The 26,125-nt window shown below is 40.1% G+C and overlaps 1 protein-coding gene and 1 long non-coding RNA gene across 2 annotated transcripts; one reads left to right on the top strand and one right to left on the bottom strand.

The window, feature by feature from the left end:
- The first annotated feature begins 924 nt into the window (after positions 1-924).
- LOC108424696 lies at positions 925-5,331 on the top strand. The gene is made up of 2 exons (XR_005129980.1): positions 925-1,092; positions 2,753-5,331. It is a non-coding gene; the product is annotated as an uncharacterized LOC108424696 (long non-coding RNA).
- Positions 5,332-6,804: 1,473 nt separating this feature from the next.
- Positions 6,805-25,685, bottom strand: utp6 (UTP6 small subunit processome component). Its single transcript, XM_017693073.2, has 19 exons — positions 25,421-25,685; positions 23,590-23,674; positions 22,461-22,502; positions 21,778-21,870; positions 21,617-21,664; positions 21,346-21,409; positions 20,524-20,642; positions 19,456-19,533; positions 18,790-18,871; positions 18,613-18,694; positions 17,541-17,716; positions 15,484-15,563; positions 14,003-14,080; positions 12,649-12,828; positions 10,977-11,057; positions 9,994-10,103; positions 8,636-8,702; positions 8,443-8,515; positions 6,805-7,783 (listed from the first exon to the last, which is right to left on the bottom strand). The coding sequence occupies exons 1-19, from the start codon at positions 25,510-25,512 to the stop codon at positions 7,629-7,631; spliced, it is 1,785 nt and encodes a 594-aa protein (XP_017548562.1). The 5' UTR covers positions 25,513-25,685; the 3' UTR covers positions 6,805-7,628.
- Between the last annotated feature and the right edge of the window lie 440 nt (positions 25,686-26,125).

Below are 26,125 nucleotides of genomic sequence, written 5' to 3'. Positions count from 1 at the left end.
TGATTTTTTAAAGGGAAAATAAGTTCACATTCTCTACAGAGAGCACACGTAGATATCACATGTTCTGCTGATTTTACTCCATAGTTTCTATTTATATACTGAGTTTAACATATTGAAAAAAATACAAAAACCTTATAATGTATACTGTATATATATATATATATATATATACACACACACACACACACACACACACACACACATATATATACATATATATATATATATATATATATATATATATATATATATTGTCAGAAGAAAACCTTGTACCTCCAAGATGGTAACTTTACAGGAAAAACCTACTTTACTTTAATGTAGGTCAGTGGAACCAGACTTTTTTTTGGTCCATTTATTCTGAAATTTACATGCAATTTAAAGGTGAACATTTATATATGTCTGCATATATATATATATATATATATATATATATATATATATATATATATATAGTGTGTAAAAACTCAAAAATGGACATACAAGGCTTTTTTCCCACCCACACAAACACACACAAACAGACACACACACACGCACATATATATATATATATACACTTTCCACTGAAGAACTTTGTATAGATTATGGATTGGAGTATAGACAACATAAAGGTACTTTTAGATGTTTTAGTCAATATGACTAAACTTATGCCGTGTGATATTCAGAGATATAATAACATGCTTTTTAAATAACGTTTTAATTTTCTGCCTCGAGATGTGATCCTCACACTTTTGAAGTAGGATGTAATGTGGAAAGTCATTTCATTTGCAGGCTTAATCTTTCTTTCAGTCATTAAAACTGATGTTTTATAAGATAAGCCGTGCTCGGATCTCTTTGGTCGGACCTGTCCTGGTTTCTCTGTTTGCTGGGTTTGTTATTTTCTGCCATGTGACTGTGCGGAGACCCGCCCTCGGTGTGTCTGCGCATGCGCGCTGCGCGTCTGTTCGGCAGAGAGAAGCGGCTGAGATTGTGTTTAAAAGCTGGAGAGTCTGTGGACGCAGCGTTTCAGCCCGTACAGCCCGGATAAACCTCCAGAACCTCAGGGGTCCGGATGGTTATCTCCACGGCAGGGGGTTTGTCTCCTCTGAGGATCCGGTGAGCACGTCTGCAGCTTTAAAAAGTGAGCCGGTTAGCTTCTTATTGGAATTCTCCGGTCCACCTTAAATGGTGCAATAGCTACAGTCTACGCCTACAGGCGCCAGAATGGAAGTGCCGTGTCATTTAAGGTGGAACGGGAAATTCGAATGAAAAGCTGGCGAATATAAAGCCTAGTCATATGGATATGGAGCCGGACAGATCCATCATCGCCAGCAGCGTTTAGTCTCTGGCTTTAGCTTCTCTGTAGCTCTGAAAAGCTGACAGGCATTAATGCTGCAGGGTCTACTGTTGGCCTGAGGCCTGGTGCAGCTACTGAGCACCACCTCAGAAGTTTTACATGTACATCTGAGACTATTTCTTTAATATCCACAGTAACTACAGTGTCAACAGAACGACATCCTGCCTTTTGTGGAAGTTATTAAAGGGGCACAATTACTAACAGAGCTGTAAAGTCCATCAAAATGGTGCAAGTGTGTGGGGGTGTGTATGTATGATGTCATTGGGTCAGGTGGGCAGCTTGACCTCAGCTTAACTCTGATAGAATGGCTAACTGTTGTAGCTCATGGGGGCCGATGGTCTTTTATCTAACTTTTAGATGTTTTTGTCAATATTTCAAGTATCTCAGCAGCAAAAAAATCACATATAAATAACACTTATTTTATTTATTTATTTATTTTGTTCTCTGCCTTGAGATGTGATGATCACGCTGTTAAAATGGGTGTTTATTTCATTTACACGTTACAAACGTTTCTTGACCCTCATAAAAAGTCCCACAGGATTGTTGATGATCATGTGATTATCAGACCTGGATGAACAGTGTGAAGGGTATTTCTACAGGGATGGAGTTTTCCTTTGGGATTCCTGAAAGACAACTAATGAGGGATTTCTTTGATCTTCCTTCACAAATTTCTGCAGGTCAGATTTACTGGGAAATAACCGATTGCCGAAGATCCTTGCATATAGTTCTTCTGGATGATCCTTCCTCCTTTATAAGATTTCTGAAAGGTTTCTGAAGTAGTCATTTGGACTTTTACCGGCAGGAATTTAAAATTCCTATATAATTCCTGCAGGATGTTGTCAGGATTCCTTTATGAAGGCTGACATTCCTACAGGACTTTTTGTAAGGGGTAGATTTTACCACCATCACCATCGTTTTTAAGTGTGTACTTAAATATAAGTAAAGTTACTAAAGGCCATGGGACTGAGTAAAGGCAAATAGAAACAATAATAATAATAATAATAATAATAATAATCTTTATTTATAGAGCACTTTTCATGCCAGTGGCAGCTCATAGTGCTTTACAGACAGGAGATTATGAATTATAAGAAATTCTGAGTATTAATTTCAATTCATGTAAGAAATTGACACAGAAAAAAGACAAACATCAAAGAGACATTAATGAGGCTCTGAGTTAAAGAGCTGTGTTCTCAGATGTTTACTAAAATCGAGCTCTGAGCTCGTCTGTCTAACAGAAGGTAAACTACACTCCAAGGTTTAGAAACAGAAAGTCTCTCTCTGTTTTCTGTGTTGTATAAATATCAGCCGGATCACATCACCGTCTGTCCACTGCTTTTTTATGAGCAGTTTTCTGTAATATAAACACTTGTTCCACTTATAGTTTTACCATAACCTCTCTTCTATCTCACTTTTCTTCAGGGAGGAGTGCACGTGCGAGGGCTGTGGTCATTACCCCACCGGTTGGGGTGGCCGCTGCCCGGATGGTGTCCCCCAGTATGAAGGCTCTGGTGGACGCTGTTTGGGCCATATGGAGTATCGTCGTTTACATCTATGACTACATCCACACCAGCGCCATGGAGGAGCGCATACACACTCTGGAGAACGTCATCACCGTCCATCAGTGCGTTATCGGCCTGCTGACCGCCGGACTGGTGGTACTGTTTACCTACATCCTACTGAGGAAGCACTGATGGAGGAGGTAGACGGCCATTGGACAAGGCGGAGATCACGGTTACCTGGTCAGGTGACATCCAGCTCTGTTGAGATCACATGCTAAAGGGAGTTGAACATGTCTGCCCAATCATCACAGTTAACACATTCCTGCATTATTAAACCAACTCCCAACTCCCGGCCGTGAACGTGAACTCTCGAAAGATGCTAAATTGAACACCACAGTGTTGATTTTTAAACAGACTACCCAAACGAATGCAAAGCAAAGCTAAATGCATCTTAACAGTCCAGATTAGCAATTTACCAGAGAAGTTTCTTCTGAACAGCCCTGTTTGACTGCATTGAAAAGACAAATCTTTACAGGTTTTCCATCATTTGCCTCCTTTTTTCTCATATAGTTAGATACATAAAGCCAGTAAAGCCTTAAAAAGACGAGTTTAGAGCTTAGAGGCTCTTCTTTGGTTTGGCTCTTTAGGATATAATTCAATGCAGTCTCAAATTTAATCACAATTCATTCACTGTATATGTGCATTTTTTAAAAAATCCGCTGAACACAACATGACTGAAGGGGCATTTTACACACTAATGGAACATAGACGATAAACACAATATACGATTTTTAGTTTTTTTTTAGATTTGACATTTTATTTTGACCAAATAAGTGAGAACATTCCAGTGCTGCAGCTCGATTTACTTTTACATGTAGCTACAAGCTGTGCTTTCTTTTGTAGGTATTGTCCCTCAAATACATAGTGGCTGTGGCTTTTACTTTTCATAGTGTAATCTGTGGACAAGGGCAAGACCGGGACCATATGGACAGTGGAGGACATTGCAGAAGGGTTACATGAGCTGTTGGAGTTTGGACGATGGTTCTGATATTTATAAATCAGCTGAAGCCTGAAAACAGAGCTAATCTGGATCCGTGCTTTCGCTAACTTTTTCTTGTTTTAAAACATGTTGTAGTATTAATGTGTTGCTGGATTATTTCATTAGGCAGCATTAGGAATTAACACTGTATTAAGCCAGATGAGTGCATTATGAAGTGTCCTTAGTCTTTTAAATGTCCGAACATGTTTACTGGGTTACTGCATAACCGGCATTCTGTAGCATCTTGATTTCTCTGATTTACTATTTTCAATAATCTCTAATATAATCTTAGCAAAAATATTATTTATTCTTGCAACTAACATTAGCAGTGGACTAAAATTAGAGGGGAATATTTTTACAGCCTGATGTCACGGACACCGAAGCAGTGGAGTTATTTACTACTGTTACTCGTGCCACTAGGGATGTACCGATATAGGAGTTGTGGGCCTATGTCAATATGCAATATTTTTCACATACATATCTGCCCGTGCTGATATACAGCTGTTTATAAAGTGTAGAAATGGGGACTGTGTCTACCTGAAGTAGCAATCATGAAGAAATACGTTTATTTCAGTAAAATGTATTAAAAAATGCAGAAAGAACATTCTGCTTTGTCATCAGTTTTTAGTTTAAAATATTGGTCAAATCTAGACATCCGTCATTGTCCATCCCTTTCTGACACTTATTCCATTAATATTCTATATTAATACGGTGTAAAGTCTGGGCACACTGAGAAGGACCAAAAAACAGTTTTTTGTTGTAAATCCTGCTATTACTGGGAATTTGCTCAAAGTCAAAGACAGTGAGTGTGTTTAGAAGCACTTAATAATCTGGTAGAATCAGATTTTGTCAGTAATCCTATTAATGTATTTATATGCACTTGAGTTATCAGATAAATGTGAAACTCCAGGTCTACATGAGTCAGACAGTAATCAGATTTCTGCTTTGCAACCAGCCAATAAACTCAGAGAAGAAGACATGATGTAAATGTAATGTAAAATCTGGCAATAAGGGGCCCAATAACATTTGGCATACATGTGGTACTTTTTACACAATACAGAAAAACAGGGAGTAAATTATCCGGAAAGGGAGGAGTCTGATGTTGTGCATGATGGAAAGGGAAGTCCAATAAGAAGATCATTACAGTGATCAACTCTGCTGTAACAAATGCATGAACAAGTTTCTCTGTATTGAGACAGAAAATGATGAACTTTAGTGACATTTCTGAACTGATAAAAAAACCTACGGACCGTTTACATGTGCGACAAAAGCTCAGAGGCAAAGTTAACGCTGAGATTTCTTGTAGATTTGGTTTCTAGTCTGGTGCTTCTCATGGTGGGGTTGAATCTCAAATGGCTCCCTGCCTAGTTCACTACATAGGAATTTAAATACTGGATCCTGCACCACAATGGCAAAAAAAAAAGCCATTTGGGACTCCACACTTGATAAATGATGCACTATTTGGCTGCAGAGGCTAGAATTTCTGAACATTCTTAGCTAGCACAACATTAATAAAGGATGATCTTTAGGGAGTACAGAACCATTTGGGACTTGGACTGTGTTTGACACCAACTTGCTTCTGATGGAAACAAAGCAGTCTGAGTATTCAGGCCTTTAAACATGTAAAACTTTGAGTGGATAATAATAGGCAGTGCTTTTAGTAAGACTAACCCTAACAGTAATAACAAAACAGATACCTGAGATACTGTGTTTACATGCACTTAAGTCAATCATCAGATTTCTGCAGTTATTCAAATGGTCATGCAAACAGCACACATCAGAGTAAGGTCTCGAAATATGATTAAGAGCTGGATTTTAGTTCAGTAATCAGATTTCTCTCTGCATGTAAATTCTTCCTCTGGTTTCTTTTGGATTTTTCAGTCTATGCATGTACAAAAACAGACCAGACAACCAAACAAGCAGAGTTGGCAGCAAAACCCTTTTGGCGGGACGCTGAAACCAAATGCTTGCAACATGCTTGACAGAATTAAGGATTTAAATATGCTTCATCTTCTAGATGATGTATGTTGAACGTTTTAGGTGAAGTGCAACGTTTTTTTAAAAAAAGCCACAGCATGAAATTTGAGTTTTACGTTATGTTCTCCCCGTGTCTGCGTGGGGTTCCTCCGGGTTCTCCGGTTTCCTCCCACAGTCCAAAGACATGCAGTCAGGCCAATTGGAGATGCTAAATTGCCCCTAGGTGTGAGTGACTGTCTGTGTCTGTCTGCCCTGTGATGGACTTTCGACCTGTCCAGGGTGTATCCTGCCTTCTGCCCGAAGACTGCTGGGATAGGCTCCAGCACCCCCTGTGACCCTGACGGAGAAGTGGCTTAGAAAATGGATGGATGGATGGATGGATGGATGGATGGATGGATGGATGGATGGATGGATGGATGGATGGATGGATGGATGGATGAGGTTTACGTCAAGTCGTCTTCTGTGAGTTTACTGGCTGTTGCAAAGCAGAAATTACTGCCTGAGTCATGTAGACCTGAAGTTTTCCCCATTATCTGATTACATGAGAGCATGTAAATGCGTTGAACAGATTACTGACAAAATCTGATAATCTGAATCCGCAGTTATCGGACTATTAAGTGTTGTAAACTAGGCCACATTCATTCAGGAAAAAAGAAGCATTACACAACATGCTGTCAGTGGCGTTCTGTAAAAGTCTCTGAAGCTCGTCTCTATTCAAATGATTCAGAACTGAATGTGGCCTTGATGTGAACCACAGCGTACTATGTGATGAATAGTGTCGGCTATGAAAGCACATGAATGGAACTGTACTGTGTCACTAAATCAAGAACTTACCTCAAATCTTACTAAAGACTCAAACTGCTCATTTTGTTTTGATCAATTTATTTACTGGTGTTACTAGAGATGCTGAGGGCTAATGCAGAATACTAAACGAATGAGCCCACCTGATTCTCTTAATAATGATCTCAACAATAAAACGTTTATTTCTGAACTGAAGTGAGTCGGAAACATTTTGTGAGAGATGCAACTAAAATTCAAATACAACAAACACAAATACAAAAACTGCAGCCAGAACTCTTCTAAGGGATTTCTGTGTAGTACACATAAGCTCAGTCCAGAACACACAGCACAGATTCGGGTGATTTTCTATGGAAAATTCTCCATTAAAGGGCCCATATTCTACTTTTTTTCTTGCATTTTTGAAGTTTTTGTTAGGAAGTTCACGCTTTCTGTACTAAAAACAGCCACAATTTATCTGAAACGTGACTGTTTTCTAAGCTCTCTTTATAAGGCTGTTTTAATTACTGTGCCTTTAAGACTGATTTATGTAAATGAGCTCTGTTATGATTGGCTGCCTCAGTCAAAAAGCAGCCCAGGTGGAAACACTCCTACATTATAACACAACATAAATGGACCCGAAAGAATTTAGCGTCAACTGAGGTAGATAGACGGACATGTATTTAAACGAGTTGGATTTTGTCACAGCACAAAAACAATCCAATCCAGCATGGGTTGTTTTTACAATTTAGCTTCCATGAGAACCGGGAACAGTACATTACTGAAACTTTAACAATGTTTACATGCATTACTATTTTATTTAAAAATTGTTTTCCATGATATGGGCCCTTTAACTGTGTGGCTACTTTGAACACTGGATATGAACACAGAATGCATAGAAAGCCGCCCCCCTGTGCTTGATGTGGCTTGTGAAGATGCTGAACAGTTAGAGCAGCAGCTGGCTGTTCAGGTTGCTGCTCGGGTGCTAGTTTCTCCAGACTGGCTATATGTGTCCTGTCTGCATGAGCGTGTACTGCGTGGTGAACCGCTCCACGCTCTCTCCAACCAGGCTCTTAATGGCCCTCCAGTGAAGCTTCCCACAGTTCTCGGGGCTCCCGTGCGCACCCAGCTCCTCTCGGATGTAACCCATCCACAGATCTACAAAATCAATCACTCTGATTACACGTTCCATCCCCATGTAAAATACAGTTAAAAGAGAAATTCCACCAACTTTTCTACTTTTCTAAATAATTAAGCGGTTAAGATGCAAAGAGACATTCAGACTGGTCTGGTGTGAAGTTCTCTGTTCTAGAGAAACAGAGTGAGAAACGTTCACAGTGGTGGTGATAGGAACCAGACATCCACCTCTAAAAGCTCTCTCACAAAAAGTTATTACATGAAACGGCTACACTACGATAATTTAGAGACCTGGGGTAAAGCCTGTTTTAAAATCCATTCATGGTAGAGGGATACATGAAGGGCGCTGTGATGGCATCTGGTTCCCATCACCACCACTGTGAACAATTCGGACTCTTAATTTCTCTAGAACGGAGCACTTCACGTCAAACCACTCTGAATGACTGTTTACACCTTAACCACATAATTATGCAGAATATTTGAAAAACCATAGGAATTCCCCTTTAATTACAATGCGTACATGCTAAAGATTCGTTTTAAAGTGATGGTTTACTCAAGATAAATCAAATATACCCAGTTCCCTGCCAAATCATGTCTAGAGCTGGACCATCACTTTAATCACACTGATTAAAAGTGTGTGTTCGTAGCTCTTCTACTCATTCTGTGTGGTTCAAACTCACCATCGTCAGAGGAGCCGAACTCGCGCAGCGCTCGTTCATAGTAGTCTCTCAGATTACTCATATTTGGCTTCTCCTGAAAGAAGAACAGGGATAATTACTATTAAATTTAACTATGAATATTAATTTTACTAACCAAAATGACTCAGTTATTATGCAGTGCACTGACAGAACACAATACTGTTTTAAAACTCACTTGTTCTTTCTCAATCTGAATCATCTTGGTGAAGAAGGCCTTGGTGAAGGGTCTGTGCTCATGCAGGCTGGAAGAACAACGTCATCGTCATCAAAGACACCATTTATTAATTGAATTTAATATTGGGGGTAAAGTTAAACATCAAGTGTGGCCTGTGCAAGTTAAACAAACACACACACACACACAATATTTCCAAAAGTATTCAGCCACTCATCCAAATCATTGAATTCAAGTGTTCCAATCACCCTTTTGAAAAACCATTACTGAAAGAATGGGTCGCTCTCAGGAGCTCAGTGAACTCCAGCGTGGTACCGTGATCGGACGCCGGCTGTGCAACAAGTCCAGTCATGAAATTTCCTCACTACTAAATATTCCACAATCACCTGTCAGTGGTGTAACAAAGTGATTGGGAACGACAGCAACTCAGCCAAGAAGTGGTCGGCCACATAAAATGACAGAGCGGTCAGCGGATGCTGAGGGGCATAGTGCACAGAGGTCACCGACTTTCTGCAGAGTCAATCACTACAGACCTCCAAACTTCATGTGGCCTTCAGATCAGCTCAAGAACAGAGTAGAGAGCTTCATGGAATGGGTTTCCATGGCCGAGCAGCTGCATCCAAGCCTTATATCACCAAGCGCAATGCAAAGCGCCAAATGCAGTGGTGTAAAGCGCCGCCACTGGACTTGAGCAGTGGAGACGTGTTCTCTGGAGTGACCAATCACGCTTCTCCATCTGACAATCCGATTTTGGACAATTTCATGCTCCTAACGTTGCAGGAACAGTTTGGGGATGGCCCCTTCCTGTTCCAACAGTGCACAAAGCAAGGTCCATAAAGACATGGATGAGCAAGTTGTGTGTGGAAGAATTTGACTGGCCTGCACCGAGACCTGACCTCAACCCAATGGAAAACATTTGGGGTGAATTAAAGCAGAGACTGTGAGCCAGGCCTTCTCGTCCAACATCAGTCTGACCCCACAAATGTGCTTCTGGAAGAATAGTCAAACATTCCCATAAACACTCTCCTAACCCTTGTGGAAAGCCTTCCCAGGGGAGTTGAAGCTTTTATAGCTGCAAAGGGTGGGCCGACATCATATAATGTATTAAAAATAGGATGTCACTCAAGTTCATATGCGGGTGAAGGCAGATGACCGAATACTTTTGGAAATACAGTGTATACACACACACAAATATATGTACACATTTGCAGTCATAATATTGTATGTATATAAAATAAAAGCCCCATAAAGGCCAATTACATTAAATGATGATAAAAAAATGGAAATTGAATCCCGATAGGTCTAGACATTCTCTTCACCAAGGATGAAGCATGATGGCTGTTTTGTGGTAGCTTGTTTACCTTTTGAATATTTTCCTGGCTTTTTTATAGCCGCTGGTTTTGTAGGCCCATTCCAGGTAGGTCTCCTTCAGCGCAGCTGAAATGGCCGGAACTGGCGATGAAAGCGCTTTCTGGAGCAAAACAAAGACAAGATCGTCTTAGCAGAGTAAGAAACCACATCGTGCAATATACACTCACTGACCATTTTATTAGAAACATCTACCTTATAGTTCTGCTAAGGAGGTTTAGAGTTACAGACTGCAGCCCATTTGCACAGTTTATCAGCCCCCTCTACCTCATTCATCTCTGGTCAGTTTCTGACCACAGGACACTGTTGTCCAGATTTTATTTTATTCTCAGCACAGCACTGATTATAATACAGTAAAACTTTAGAATAAAGAATTCCTACATATAGATGTTGCAGAGTGTTCTCAGCTATTCATCCCTGCAACTACAGGTCCTCATGATCTTGCCGTCTCATTCGAGAACTCTCTGATCGTTCCGTCTGTAGAGGCAAGAAGTCTTGGTATGGCCAGTTATCGCTCTGGACTCACATCGCGAACCTGACTCGGTCATGCAGATTTCTCCTGTACAACATCTGCAGGATCTGATCGTTTCTCACTCAAAAGGCCTCCCAGGTGCTAGTGCAGTCTCTGGTCATCTCAAGACTTTACTACTGCAACTCGCTCTTGGCTGGTCTTCCCATGCAGGCCGTCGAGCCTCTGCAACTCATCCAGAATGTGGCAGTACGGCTCGTCTTCAATCTACCCAAGTTCAGCCACGTTACCCCACTACTGCGCTCCCTTCACTGGCTTCCTGTAGATTTAAAACCCTAATTCTTGCCTACAAAGCCAAAAATGGACCAGCCCCTACCTACTTGATGCCAATGGTGAAATCTCAAACTGTACCACGAGCCCTTCAAGCTTCCAGTACAGCGCGGCTTGACTGATCTACAACACTAATCAGCAGTGAAACTAAACACTAAGATCAGCTGCAGCTCTTACCTGAAACAGAGCTTCTGTCTCCTCTGGAGTCTGGGACACCATGTTCCACTCAGCCTGAAGCTGCCACAGAGACAGACTGTCCTACAAAACACACAGAGACGTCAACAAAGGCATCATGAGCTGCCACAGTCCACTTATGGAAACTAAGCTGCAAAAACAGCCCGTTTTGACTCCATTGTTTTTGTGAGGTCATGCAAAGCATCATATTTACATACACTATACATCCCATTCTAAATCCATATGCATTAATATGGGTGCCTATTTGCAGCTATAACAGCTTCCCTTCTTTGAAACTTTCTACAAAATTCTCCAGTCTGTGGGAATTTGTGCCCATTCGTCCAGAAGAGCATTTGTGAGGTCAGACACTGATGTTGGACAAGAGGGCCTAATGTTTGATGTGGTTGAGGTCAGGGCTCTGTGAGGGCCCATCAAGTTCTTACACACCAAACTCACCCAGCCATGCCTTCATGGTATTTGTTTTGGGCTCAGAGCAGAACAAACTGCTCCCACAAAGTTGGAAGCATACAATTGTCCAAAACGTCTTGGTCTGCTGAAGCATTAAGATTTCCCTGTAGTGGATCGAAGGGGTCTAGACCAACCCCTGAAAAACAACTCCATATCATTATTCCTCCTCCACCAAACTTTACAGTTGGCACAATGCAGTCAGGCTGGTAATGTTCTCCTAGCATTCACCAAACCCAGACTCGTCCATCAGACTCTCAGATAGAGAAGTATGATTTGTCACTCCACAGAATGTTTACACTGTCCAGTGGCAGCACGCTTAACACCACTCCATCTGACGCTTGCCACTGTGCTTCTGATGCAAGGCTTGAATGCAGCTGCTTTGTTACTGTACCTTTGAGACTGATATATGTAAATGATCTCTCTGATTGGCTGCCCAATAGCGTGCTTCATTTGAAACCAGCCCAGGCTGAAACGTCAACTGAAACTCCTTATAAATTCAGTGTGAGCGGGTGGGGCTAAAACTACTGTGGCCTAAATTTGCAATGTAATTTAAATATGTATGATGGTCCGCATGACATAACAAAAATGAGGAATTCAAAATGACCTGTTTTTGCAGCATTGACTATGTATAGGCTGGAGAATAATTTTAAGTTTTAATGTTTGTATACTACATCAAACTCAATTCAAAAACACAAGAAATTCTGTTTTTCATAATATGGGCCCTTTAAACAATGTCAGGTTGAAACAATGGGAAGAATGATGGTGATTAGTGTGGCATTATTATTTTGCATTTGCTACTGAAGCTCTGAGTGGGACCCTAGAAGCTTACATATATTAAATAAGGAAAATAAAAAAAGAAACAGAATACTACTGAAAATAGTGCTAGAAGCAAATCTGTATACTGATATTTACTGTTTGAGCAAAATATATTTCTGCAGATCAGCTACATCACAAAAGCAATTTTCAGGCTGACGTGAGAGCACAACAGAATAAAAGAAAAGTTTCATGACATCTGCTGCTTTTCATGCAAATATTGAAACAGTTAAAGCTCAGTGAAACCGTAGTTGCAGTCCTGAGGCTGATATCAGACCACGTTGTGTTTTCCAGAGAGGTGATTTAGTTTAGAGGACTAAATAGGCCAGTCTGCAGTGATGCTGCTGTTTGGAGTGGATGTCCCATTTAAAAGCAGCTGTGCTGTAGCCGTTACCTTGGGATTCACATTCTTTAAAGCTTCCTGGAATAGAAGCCCTGCCTCCGCTCGCTCCAGATGGACCAACGTCTGCAGGCTCAGATTCCACGTCTCCAGTGATTGGCTGAAGCGCTTAGTGGCTGCTATGGCGACCTGAGCGGCAGATTCCGTTTCCCCGGACGACAGCAGGACCTGTAGCTATGAGGAGAGACAACGGTGGCCTAAATTACTCCACAGCTTCACCAACCACATCACGGCAGCAGCCACTGTCTTGGAGTTTGACTGCCTTCCCTACTCTATAGCCCTGTTGCGCTGGACTTGGTTGTTTCTGTGAATTACAGTGTGCAGTCATTACTTTCAGATTGTAAATTAAGTGATTATGGACATGATCTGGGATTTTTGATTTAAGTATGAATATGCAGCGTGTAGTTTTACAGTCTGACGGTAATAATTGTGGAGTGATTTTAATCCAATATGAATCTGCAGTGTGTGTAGTTTTACAGTCTGATGGTAATAATTGTGGAGTGATTTTAATCCAGTATGAATCTGCAGTGTGTGTAGTTTTACAGTCTGATGGTAATAATTGTGGAGTGATTTTAATCCAGTATGAATCTGCAGTGTGTAGTTTTACAGTCTGACTGTAATAATTGTGGAGTGATTTTAATCCAGTATGAATGTGCAGTGTGTGTAGTTTTACAGTCTGACTGTAATAATTGTGGAGTGATTTTAATCCAGTATGAATGTGCAGTGTGTGTAGTTTTACAGTCTGACTAATAATTGTGGAGTGATTTTAATCCAGTATGAATGTGCAGTGTGTGTAGTTTTACAGTCTGACGGTAATAATTGTGGTCTGATTTTAATCCAGTATGAATCTGCAGTGTGTGTAGTTTTACAGTCTGACGGTAATAATTGTGGAGTGATTTTAATCCAGTATGAATCTGCAGTGTGTAGTTTTACAGTCTGACGGTAATAATTGTGGAGTGATTTTAATCCAGTATGAATCTGCAGTGTGTAGTTTTACAGTCTGACGGTAATAATTGTGGAGTGATTTTAATCCAGTATGAATCTGCAGTGTGTGTAGTTTTACAGTCTGATGGTAATAATTGTGGAGGGATTTTAATCAAATATGAATCTATAATGTAAGCAGTTTAACAGTCTGACAATGATAATTGTGTTAAACAATAATTGTCTAATGTCTGAAATGCAGAATTAAGCAAAATGTGTTCCAACACATTAAGCAACGTCAATATATTAGATAAAGTTAAGTGATAAGTGCACACAGACTTCTTCCTCTAGAACTATGCATCATATTTGACATCACTGAATTGTTGTTCGACACATCATTTCGGCTACAGTGAAAGTGTAGTCGTACCCAGCTTTTGTAGAAAGACTCCTGCAGCAGGGAGGCATCGTGAGCTCTCTGAAAAACTCCAAGCAGCCGCTCTTTTCTCTGGAAAATTCACACATCACCTGATGTTAGACACATTTTAACACTGTGATGCTGCTGTAACGCTCTGGCTCGCCAGATCACGGTCGTTAACGATTAATTGATGGCTGTTAAACTGTTTAGACTAAAGCCAACTATATAACAAAGGCCCAGTCCCATTTCACCCCTTGCACTTACTTGGCCCCTTCATTCTGAGCGTTCGATTTTTGTTGAGACAGAGTGGTAGGACGAAAGGTTAGGACTACATGACCCTCCAAATGGAGGTTTTTTCAGAGACACACTCCAAACAGAGTGTTATAAGAAAGATGGGCAAGATGGCTGTGCAAGCGACCAAAGAAACCCACAAATGTGAGAACTTTCTGTTAATTATAATAATCATGGCACAATCTTAGTTTAATGTCATTTTAATGTATTATGCTCCTTTTCTTCATATCAAGCATAAACATGCTATTGTTTCAGTAGCTAGCTAGATAAGTTTCCCGGGTCCCATTTCCCACTGCTCCATTAAAGGTGGAATGAGAAAATTCAAACAAGAAGCTGGCATACAGCTGACTTCAGCTTCATATAGCATCACTGAAGAATTAAGGGTGGATGATAATAAATAATTGTCCCTCTTTGAAGACGTAAGATTCTCTAAATGTAACTAAAGCCCAGCAGTGAGTTTGCTCAGCTTTACCCTCCTCTGCCATCACTGCAGACTGGCAGGGTTGCCTACAGAGCAGCGCTGGTAGCCTCTTTAATAAAGCAATGTTCTTTTTTATTTGAGGGTCCCATTTCATAGGGAAGATTTCTACCACTCGTAATTGCTCATCATGTAGCACAACAAAGCAGTAAGACATGAAGTGGAGAGTGTGCGAGAACAAAGATGATAGTGTGCATGGCTGGAATATACCGAAATCATTAATGTCCACACCCCCCCCCCCCCCAACCCCCCCCCGCCCGAAAAAAACCTCAAACAAACAAAGCCGTGTTGTCATGGCAACACATAACAGCCGCAATCATATTCTATTCTGTAACTTCTTCCACATTAAAGCGTGGAGGCTTCAGGTAGAAGAAAAGCAAACAAAGCACTGCTTCAGTCAGTATCATAGCTCTCCACGCTGACCGTGTTGACCACGGTGAGCTATACGGAGTAAAACAGTGAAATCGCACACTCCGTACACAGAAAGCATGCTAGATACACAGACGACAGAAATAAATGGTGTATTTTCCATGTTTTACATCTGTGAATGACTAATAGTTTGTCGACATCAGCAACAATCAATCAGGCAAACTTAATCAGGGAAATTCGAGCAGGGAATGCTACTGCTCATTAAAAACATCACTGATATTTTTAACCTTCTTCAATGGGAGATGCCAACAGACCTTTCAGCACAATGCCATTCTCGCTTTTAGAGAACACTTACCTTTTGCTTCAGCTCAGCAAAGTTAGTTTTCCTCTTAAATCTGTCCAGGCAAAATGTCAAGTAACACGTCCACATTGGCTCTGCGGAGAAATATTCATAGGTAAGAAGCAGACATGCATTATATACACACATTCTAAATATAAAAAAAAGGCATTTTTAGTTAATGTCTCAACTTTAAATACAATAAAAAATACACTATATTTCCAAAACTATTCTCTCGTCTGGCTTCACACGCATATGAACTTGTGACATCCCATTCTTAATCCATAGGGTTTAATACGATGTCGGCCCACCCTTTGCAGCTATAACAGCGTCAACTCTCGTGAGGTCAGACATTGATGTCGGATGAGAAGGCCTGGCTCACAGTCTCTGCTCTAATTCATCCCAAAAGGGTTCTATCAGGTTGAGGTCAGGATTCTGTGCAGGCCGCTCAAGTTCTTCCACACCAAACTCGCTCATCCATGTCTTTATGGACCTGTTTTGTGCACTGGTGCGCAGTCATGTTGAAACAGGAAGGGGTCGTCCCCAAACTGTTCCCACAAATTTGGGAGCATGAAATTGTCCAAAATCCCTTGGTCTGCAGAAGCATTAAGAGATCCCTTCACTGGAACTAAGGGGCCGAGCCATTCACGGCATTTAACAGACGCCCTTATCCTGAGCGACTTTCAGGTCCATCATTTTACACAGGTAGGCGAAGGTAGTGTTAGGAGTCTTGCTGAAGGACTTATTATTATTATTATTATTATTATTATAGTATATTGGTATAGTGTAGGGTGCTTGTCCAGGCAGAGGACTGAGCCCCAGTCTACAGTGTAGCAGGCAGAGGTGTTACCTAGTACACCAACCCCCACACCATAATCCCCTTCCACCAAACTAGATAAGTACCATTCTCCTGGCAACCACCAAACTCAGACTCATCCATTGGATTGCCAGATGGAGAAGCGTGATTGGTCACTCCAGAGAACACATTCCCACTGCTCTAGAGTCCAGTGGCGGCGCTTTACACCACTGCATTCCACACTTTGCATTGCGCTTGGTGATGTAAGGCTTGCATGCAGCTGCTCAGCCATGGAAACCCATTCCATGAAGATCTCTACACTGTTCTTGAGCTGATCTGGTATTATAACCTGCAATAGCCTGCATAATAATAGTTTATGTGGGGTAATAGCCAGTGTAATAACACGCAGTCTGCTGTAATAGCATGTAGCATGTGTAACAGCCTGTGTAACAATGGCCTGTGTAACAATGGCCTGTGTGCGGTAACAGCCTGTGTAACAATAGCCTGTGTAACAATGGCCTGTGTGCGGTAACAGCCTGTGTAACAATGGCCTGTGTAACAATGGCCTGTGTAACAATGGCCTGTGTAACAATGGCCTGTGTGCTGTAACAGCCTGTGTAACAATGGCCTGTGTAACAATGGCCTGTGTGCAGTAACAATGGCCTGTGTAACAATGGCCTGTGTGCAGTAACAGCCTGTGTAACAATGGCCTGTGTAACAATGGCCTGTGTAACAATGGCCTGTGTGCTGTAACAGCCTGTGTAACAATGGCCTGTGTAACAATGGCCTGTGTGCGGTAACAGCCTGTGTAACAATGGCCTGTGTGCTGTAACAGCCTGTGTAACAATGGCCTGTGTAACAATGGCCTGTGTAACAATGGCCTGTGTAACAATGGCCTGTGTAACAATGGCCTGTGTGCAGTAACAATGGCCTGTGTAACAATGGCCCGTGTGCAGTAACAGCCTGTGTAACAATGGCCTGTGTAACAATGGCCTGTGTAACAATGGCCTGTGTAACAATGGCCTGTGTGCTGTAACAGCCTGTGTAACAATGGCCTGTGTAACAATGGCCTGTGTGCGGTAACAGCCTGTGTAACAATGGCCTGTGTGCTGTAACAATGGCCTGTGTAACAATGGCCTGTGTAACAATGGCCTGTGTAACAATGGCCTGTGTAACAATGGCCTGTGTGCGGTAACAGCCTGTGTAACAATGGCCTGTGTGCTATATTAACCTGTGTGCTGTAATACCCAGTGTAATAATAGTGTTTATATCCTGGTACCTGTGTTGAGGCTCCTGAGCCCCTCCTCATAAACAGCGCAGCAGCGCTCCTCTCTGCGGTTGGTGTCAGATGCCCGGCCCTGAGCACTGCGCAGCTCTGGAGCTCCAGCAGCCTCCAGCTCCCTCCGGGCCATGAAATCCCACGTCACAGAGTCATCTGTGTGCTCTTTCTGCAGGCTGGACATAGCAGAAGCTGCTGTTTAACCTTTTCCCTTCATTTCATTGAATCAGAAAATGGTTTATTTGCCTATAGATTATGGGTTTGTTTCCCAGAGAGGGATTCAGCCTAGTACTGGATTACACCGTATTTTAAAATGGAGGTTCTCCACTGAAAGGAAAATGTAGTCCAAGACTAGGCTTAATCACCATGTTTACAGGCAGCCTGATAATCCATGAAATATCCAACTAATAACTCAATTGAAATAGAATACGTCCATGTAAATGGACTGGAATAGTCTAGTCTGACTGAGGCCATTCAGAATACAATTTCTATCTGATTGAAGGAGGTGGGTAATCCTGTAAATAATCAGTTAAGCAAGCAAGCAAGCAACAGATGTTGTCACAAAGCAGCTTTACAGAACATTCACTATTACAGAAAGAAAAGAAAAGAACAGTAAACAGAAGGATAGTAACCACATAAACGCGTGTATCTAATTGCTTTCCGAATCGGAAAGTTTAAGTACGTTCGGCGCATGTTCGTTCACATCATAGTGAACATCTGTAACAATGTGGCAGAGCAGAAACTGGTCTGCACAGGAGATAAAGTTGAAGCTTTGAACTCAAACACGGCAGTGGGACGGGTGTCCAGCTTATGTCTCAGAACACACCGGCTTCCTCTCGCCCTTCTTTAATAAGTCCGACATTTTAGAACAATTAAAAACACAAGCACTGCTCACTGCTGCTCATTTCACTCCGACTGGACTCATGTGATGCTCGTTGTCATAGTAACATCTACACGTGGTTCTCTACGCATAATTTTGGATCTGATTACTTGTAGTGTGCATGTCAGGGCAGCTTGTATTCAGTTAATTGACAACTAGGCTGCATCAGTTTGTAGACAGACGAAGCCTTACTCTTGCAGGATGGTGTCCTGCAGCTCCTTAGTGAAGTCAAAAATGGCAGCTATATTGAGCAATGACAGCATGAACTCCGCCCCTGCAGAAAAGACAGAAAGGATAGTATAAACGCTGCTAACGCTATTTAACGCTAAAAGAATGAATCTGTGTTCGATTAGAGTAGAAAGTGCTGACCTTTGATTTTCTGCTTGGCGTCTCGGTAGACCACCTCAGCCAGTTTACCACTCAGGATCTCTGGAGAGAACTCGTATTCACCCTGATAGAGTTTATAGTTTAGTTTGATCAAATAAATTTTGATTAAATAAAAGACATTGAGAAATTTTTATCACCCTGATAAATAGTTAAATAGTTAAAAAAAAAAAAACTTAAAACAACAACAACAACAACAACAACAACAACAACAACAACAACTCTCAAAAAAACAACCTTTTCACATATACTGTATAAATGCCTACCCACCCTTAAGCGGTTTAATGAGCGGGGCAGGGCTCAAGTTATAAACAGTGTTCTGCTTTTTAAATAAGGCACAGCACACGACTGCCAATCAGAACAGAGCTCATTTACATATATCAGCCTTAAAGGCACAGTAAACAGCCTAATCCTAAAGGATAAAGACAGGTTGGAAAATGTTAAAGTCTCAATCAATGACTGCTTTTGGATTTTGGGTAATACACAAAACTTCAAAAAACCTCCAAGAAAAAAATTAAATACAAGAACACTACAGTACATGGGTCCTTTAACGTGCACAAATATAGTTACGTCTACAACAAGCAGCAGTTTAGTAAGACTCAACTGATATGCAACACATGCCAAGATGAGGATGGAGAAGGTTGTACATACAAGGTCAATTTTGGCCAGTTCCAGTTCATGTTGCTGTTTCCTCAGTTTCTCAGCATGCATCAGCTCCATCCGGAAATACTAACACAAACAAACAAACTGTATTAACAGCAGTACACCACAAGATAATAAGCCTGATAAGACCTTCTGACTGGCTTTACACTGTGAAACTTCTGTGCAACCAGTTTCATGTCATTACTTGCCTACAACATGATTCAAAGTCAATTCAAATCATCAAACAGAGTTACATGCAACACATTAGATTACTCCTCTAGTTAGTAGCTACTGATATGTTTTGGTAAACCATCACTCATCATTAAAATAAAATCATCAATAACATATGTGCAGCATTTTATAGACTTCATATATTGTATAAACCTTTTCATCTGTCACTGTTTTTTTATTTATCTACGTAGCATCAAGAAAGGACCAAATTAATAGTCTAGCTATGTAAATCACGATAACTGCAGGCTAAAGAAGCATTAATACGGGCACAAGCAGCCACAGCTGGTTACTGAAATGTCAGCTTTGAGAAACACTGTTCTGGTTCAGGACATTAAGAAAATAAACTAAATAAACTTAGTGTCATTCAGGATCTCAGCCTTTTAATACACTAGCTTGTTCTTTTTCTTATTACTGATCTAGTGTGTTATCACCGTTTCGATTGGCCGTTTCATGAAGTTAAGACGCCTGAAACTGTTCGGGCTTAGTTTCAAGTAGGATGCTTTACACTGCGCAACTCAAACACAATGTGGTTTCGTGTAGGTTTCAAGCAACTAAAGTTGCATGCAAGTTTCATGGTGTAAAGCCTGCCTTCCAGTCAGAATCTGATCATATGCAACTTTTCTGCATAGTCTTAATATACGCACTTTTAATTCCCACTTTTTAAATGCTTCCTCATTTATCGTTTCCCATCAAAGCATTCTGGGATCTTTTCAAAGGCTTGGCGCTGTTATTGTTTAGTTCATTCCATTCTCATTATCTGGCCTGGGTTTAAAACGAATTATCTGATTAATGATCTCAATAAAAAAAAAGAGGATTACTGGACTGTTCAAACAATAAGAGCCCCACCTCTTGGTAGACCTTTTTGTTCTCTGGATGGAAGCGAAGCGCTCGCAGGAAGAGATGACGAGCACTCTCTGACGAATCAAGGTCCTCCATCTCACACTTAGCAGCCATGATCCATAAACCTGCTCAGATCATTCCAGCAGTGAATACATGCTTATATATTGTTTCAGTCACAACAAAACCACATACATGAAGGAATAAAGGGGAATTAAGAGACTTAAAGGGGAAATTTGCATAATGTAAACAGGGTCATTCAGAGAGGTTTGGTGTGAAACGCTCTGTTCTACAGAAATGTAGAGTCAGAATTGTCACAGCGGTGGTGATGAGAACCAGAGGTCCACCTCTAACAGCTCCCTCACATAGTTACTACATGAAATGGTTACGAATTCACTGCCTGATGTCTGAGACACTGTTTTATGATAATTTGGAGAATTTTTCATCTAATTTTTTTTAAATCAGTTTATCAGCTGTGAGAAGCTGTGAAAAGTAGTTAATAAGAAACCGTATTATTTCAGATTTTCTACTATTTTACCGTCATCAATACTCCATATAAAACTCAGAAGACAGGTTTAGGTTCACTGGTGGTTTTTGACAGTAAATAAAATGTCTATATTTGTGTTGTAGTCATGGTGACCCCTGGTTCCCATCACCACCACTGTAAAGAAACCTGAACCAATTCACACCAAACTGCTCTGAATCACTGCTTACATCTCAAAAAATTAAGTAGAAATTGTGAAAAGTCCCTGGTGTTTTTAAATAAGTTTAAAACATGAATGAAGTTTTAGACAGCGATCTGATAGTAAGCAACATCAAGTGAAACTTTACTGGGTTTGTCGGGGTGGATGGCGAGCATGGAGGAGAAGACCTTGCTGAGCTGAGCCTTCGTCCCCTAAAAAATAAATAAATAAATAAATAAAAATTACCATTTCAAAACTGCAAAAATATGAATAACATGCAACTAATATATATATATATATATATATATATATATATATATATATATATATATATTACATTACCGTTATAGTTATAGCCCCTTCATTGTACTGCATTCACACATTTAAACTGATCAATGGTGAAATGCTGAATTACATACCCATTTCTTAGAAAAGGCAACGTGGGAGAGCCACAGCTGGACATCCTCCTAAATAAAATAAACAAATATTTTTATTCAGTAAAATAATGAAACATTTAAAACATTCAGAAACATCAAAGAACGCCAGTTTAACGATGAACACAATCAGAATCCATTCATACCTGCCACTTTGTAGTCGCCCTTCTGAAAACACTTGTGACTCTGCTGATGATGGGAAATTCAATATCCTCCCTTTTGAACTGGTAGCCAATTCGCTAAAAACATAAAAAAAAAAAAAAAAAAAAAAACACATCTGAGTTGCCAGCTTCACTGATGCACTACTTAACTTTGACAAATAATCTGGTAACACATTTATATTTACACGTACAAGTCCTGTGTAAAAGTGTTAGGCAGGAAAGATGTTACTGACACTATTTCAATAATAAGAGTGTTTTGCCAATAAAAAAAACTGTAAAACATTAAAATAAATTCTAAATACAGTAAAACGTAAAGGAGAATGTGTCCTTAAAGTTATGAACATGTAGGCTAGAAGAACACAAATGCAGCAGAGTTGGTTCCTGACTTCTCGCTGCACTTGCAAGGGTTTGTTCAATTCAGTCACCTGGTTTAATTTAATGAAGTACTGATTAGATAAACTAGGTACTGGATAGTAACTGTAAATGCTGGAAGTCCTCCAAGACAGTTTTGGAACTGGTTAAGCTAATATATACAGAATGCCTACTGGCTTCATAAAGGTCAGTGCTTCCCTCCAGCAGCTTGTGTGGAACATCAACACTTCATTAAGTGATATCAGTACCAGGTGTGCTGCTGATAGAAAGGTGACATTAAAGACAAGGTTACTCACAGCTCTTCTCTTCTTGATGAGCTCCAGCACATTTATTTCATACTGATGAACAAAAGGGCAAAAAATATGAACCGGTCAGTACAGGACAGGACAGGACAGGGGGGGGGGGGGTACAGAATATTAGAGCTGCAGGAACAAGAAATCACAGGGTGTCATTCTTACCTGTAGCCATTAAACTCTATAACTCCTCTCTTAATGTACTCAGAGGTGCAACAATTCATATTTATTATCACAGTCACTGCCGCCTACTGTATTTGTAAGAATTTAAACTTGGACATATTGCAATTTTCTCTTTTGTCTTAAATTATAAGACAAATATATATAAGATATATATGTTACATTTGCAACCATTTATTTAAATGAATAAACACTTTAATAATTATTAAAGTGTTTATTCTTTTAAATAAATGGTTGCAACTGTAACAACTGCAGTTTCCCTCTGGGATCAATAAAGGATGCTGATGTCTGATCTCCGGAGCTCAGTGCTGACCTGTGTACTGAGATTCATGGCACTGACTGAATTATTACAACGATATCAGTATCAAAATATTCTGTGTCTTTCATTACCAAACTAACAGCAAAGTACCGTGGGATCAGCATACAGCTGCGCAACATGGCCACGTTATCATGGTTAATTATATCAAATTGTCACAATATGCTTTTCTGAACATATTGGAGATACTTTGAAAAAACACTTTCCAACTGCAGAGCAGAATTCGTCATGTTTAACTGGATTTACTGCAGCAGTGTGTGAAATGATGAATACAAATAATTGGGTTCATAGTTCTGATATTTTTAAAATGTGTGTCTGTTGTAAACCATCACATTTCAGAAAAACAACATGACACATCGTGCATCATAAACTTCCTGAAGTATCACGATATTATATTGCGTCGTATCGCCCAGCTCCAAATGAGTGGTTATTTTAATGGAATATTTCATTTTACGCAATATGGAATTTTAACTATGTCTTGGTATTTGAAGTATTATTAGTATTACTTGGTAATCAATATCTATAATTCAAGGTAATCATTGGTATCTGTGAAGAAACACTTTGAACGATATCCAGCCCTAGTGGAATCTCAGTATTCCTAAATGTGAAAGAATACTCGTGCAGAATGAAGCTCACCTGAATATATGCAACAAAATCAGCTTTGCTCAGCACGCTTCTGTGGAGCTTATATTCCAGAGCTGTGGATCTCTTCAGCATAGACCTGGAACACGAAGAGAAGGTCAGTGTAACATCATTAACATTTATGAAAGCCTTTAATTGATTTTTTTTATTTTATTTTATTCTGATCAGGTCAGCACAACTACAGAATACGCCACACAGTCATTCAATTATAGATAAAGAATGCAGGAATAATAAGAACAGAGGTTTGAAGAGATTTTCAAAGCAAGTACAAACAAGAGACCATATTTCCAAAATGTATGCAGTTCTATCTAAGCTAATAGGTTCATTTCTCCAAAGGAAGTAGTGGCGATACGAGAGAGAACCACATGCTCACAGAAGGGACACTGGCTCAAAGACATTCAGTGGAAGAACAAACTTTCTAATAAAGTGACCTAAAACTTTTGAATAAAATCTACCCAGCGAAAAACTACTTCATAAAATGTAAACATAACGCTGACACAGCTAGTTATTCTTCAGTGGTAGTAGTACTTCACTTATTCTGCCATTGTCAATATCTAAAAAAAGTTAACCTCAGTGCTTTTATTGTACATAATATTAATGAAACGTATTGCTTATTGGAATGAAAACACAAATTATTTGGTCTTTGGGAAAATCACAAAAGCTAAATGCACACATGTACACTCACTGGCCACTTTACCCAGTGCATTTAGGTACGTAGAGGTGGTCAAGACAACTTGCTGAATATTATATATTAATATATATATATTGAATATATTGAATTAATGCAGCCTACTGTTAAAGCATATTTTATAACTAGCTACTTCGCACCTCCACTATTTTTGTGTAGTTAATAAACTAGTTACCCAATTATGTACCAGAGGTGGATGAAGTACACAAATCATGTGCTTGAGTTAAAGTAGAGAGGTAAAATATTACTCCAGTAAAAGTAGAAGTCCTTACTCTAGAGCTCAGCTTGAGTAAAAGTACTAAAGTATTTGCCTTCAAATGTACTTAAGTATAAAGTAAAAGTACTAAAAGAGTAATTCTGGCTCTGATGTCCTGTTATCATTTTTATAACCAGACTGGCTTCATGAACTCATTTCAGGTGAAGGTCCTCCAGCGTCTCTCTTGGTAAACCAGTCTTTTAATAGAACGTCATTAATTAGTGACGCTGACGTCTATTAAAATGATCAGAAGCACAAAACACTGAAGGTAAACAGTTTCCATCAGGGAGAACCGAGTGGCTCTGAAATCACTTTTTACACACAAGCAAAGTTTCAGTTTCAGATTTATTTACAACTTAGTTCCAAGTTTAAGTTGAATAAAAACTGGCTTTAAACTCAGGATCACAGATGAGCTCCTTTACTGTGTTGATCTGTAGGCGTCTGTTCATAAACATAAACCAGCCCAAACTAATTTACTATAAAATGAAATGGTGTTTGTAGAAATTCAGAAAAAAAGAAACAGGCCAGTCACGACTGCATATGTGGACATATTTCTATATTGTGGTCAAAATGTAGTGGAGGAAAGTCAGGTATTAGACTCTGAAATGTAGGGGAGTGAAAGGAAAAAGTCGCCCAGAATGGAAAAACTAGAGTAAAGTACAGATACACGAAAAAAAGTACTTAAGTATGGTAACTAATTACATTTACTCAGTTACTGTCCAGCCCTGCTCTCTCCCCATCAAATGTACATGTGTGCACTGCTACATATACATTTTTATATGCACCTGCCGTTGTGTACCATGTTGTGCTTTCAGTAAAAAGGCACACTGGCACTAAAATAAAAGACTGCATTTTCTGACTGAAGTGATTTAATGACTTACTTGACTTCTTTCCTGGTGAAGAGCCCCACTCTCTCCAGCTGCTCCAGGCCAGGAATCCTGTCCTCTAACCGCTGCTGGACGTAATCAGCCATCTCAAAACCACTTATTCGGACTTATATCGACCCTAGAGTGTGCGCAGAGACAGAAAAACAAACTATTAAAGCTTAAAACTGAATGATTTCCCACACTTCACATCCTGCACACGTGTGGAAACGAAGCTACGGGATTTGCAGGCTGTCCGGTGCCACCTCACAAAAGAGTCCGTGAGGAAACACTCGTTGTGGTAAATATATCCTACTAGCAGATCCGCTCGATGCTGATGGGTTATGTTGAACCTACAATTTGCAAATATGTCACGTTGTCATAAATAGGGCTGTCTGCTGCTTTTGTTTGTTTATTTGTCTTAACTTTGTTCATCCACCAGATCTGGAGAGTTTATTTAACACGTATATCTATGCAGACGCTTAGCCGTGTTCTTTCTCCATTTTTTTCATCACGTTATGTTTCATGTTTGGCCTATTCGATATCAATATTTCAACAAATATGAGCAAATATTACCGACCAAAACAACTTTTTTTCTTGGCGGCAATTCGAGACTTACGCCAACCTTTATGGCGCGTCCATCAGAAGCCGCCCTACCAATCAAATTAGACGATTTCGTCGCCAGGAGAATCTGATTGGTGGAGAATTTTGAAGTAGGCGGGC

Source organism: Pygocentrus nattereri, chromosome 30 (genome assembly GCF_015220715.1).
Source record: "Pygocentrus nattereri isolate fPygNat1 chromosome 30, fPygNat1.pri, whole genome shotgun sequence".
In the NCBI taxonomy this organism is placed as follows: Eukaryota; Metazoa; Chordata; class Actinopteri; order Characiformes; family Serrasalmidae; genus Pygocentrus; species Pygocentrus nattereri.
Note: the sequence above shows the minus strand (reverse complement) of the source record. Positions and strands in the feature narration are given on the sequence as shown.

Excerpts from the sequence above, each read along its gene's own strand:
- utp6 (XM_017693073.2), bottom strand. The coding sequence starts at position 25,512 with ATGGCTGATTACGTCCAGCAGCGGTTAGAGGACAGGATTCCTGGCCTG. Across the intron at positions 19,534-20,523 it reads ACAAAAAGGTCTACCAAGAG|TATTTCCGGATGGAGCTGAT; the intron begins GTGGGGCTCTTA and ends TGTTTGTGTTAG. Across the intron at positions 18,872-19,455 it reads AACTGGCCAAAATTGACCTT|GGTGAATACGAGTTCTCTCC; the intron begins GTATGTACAACC and ends AAACTCTATCAG.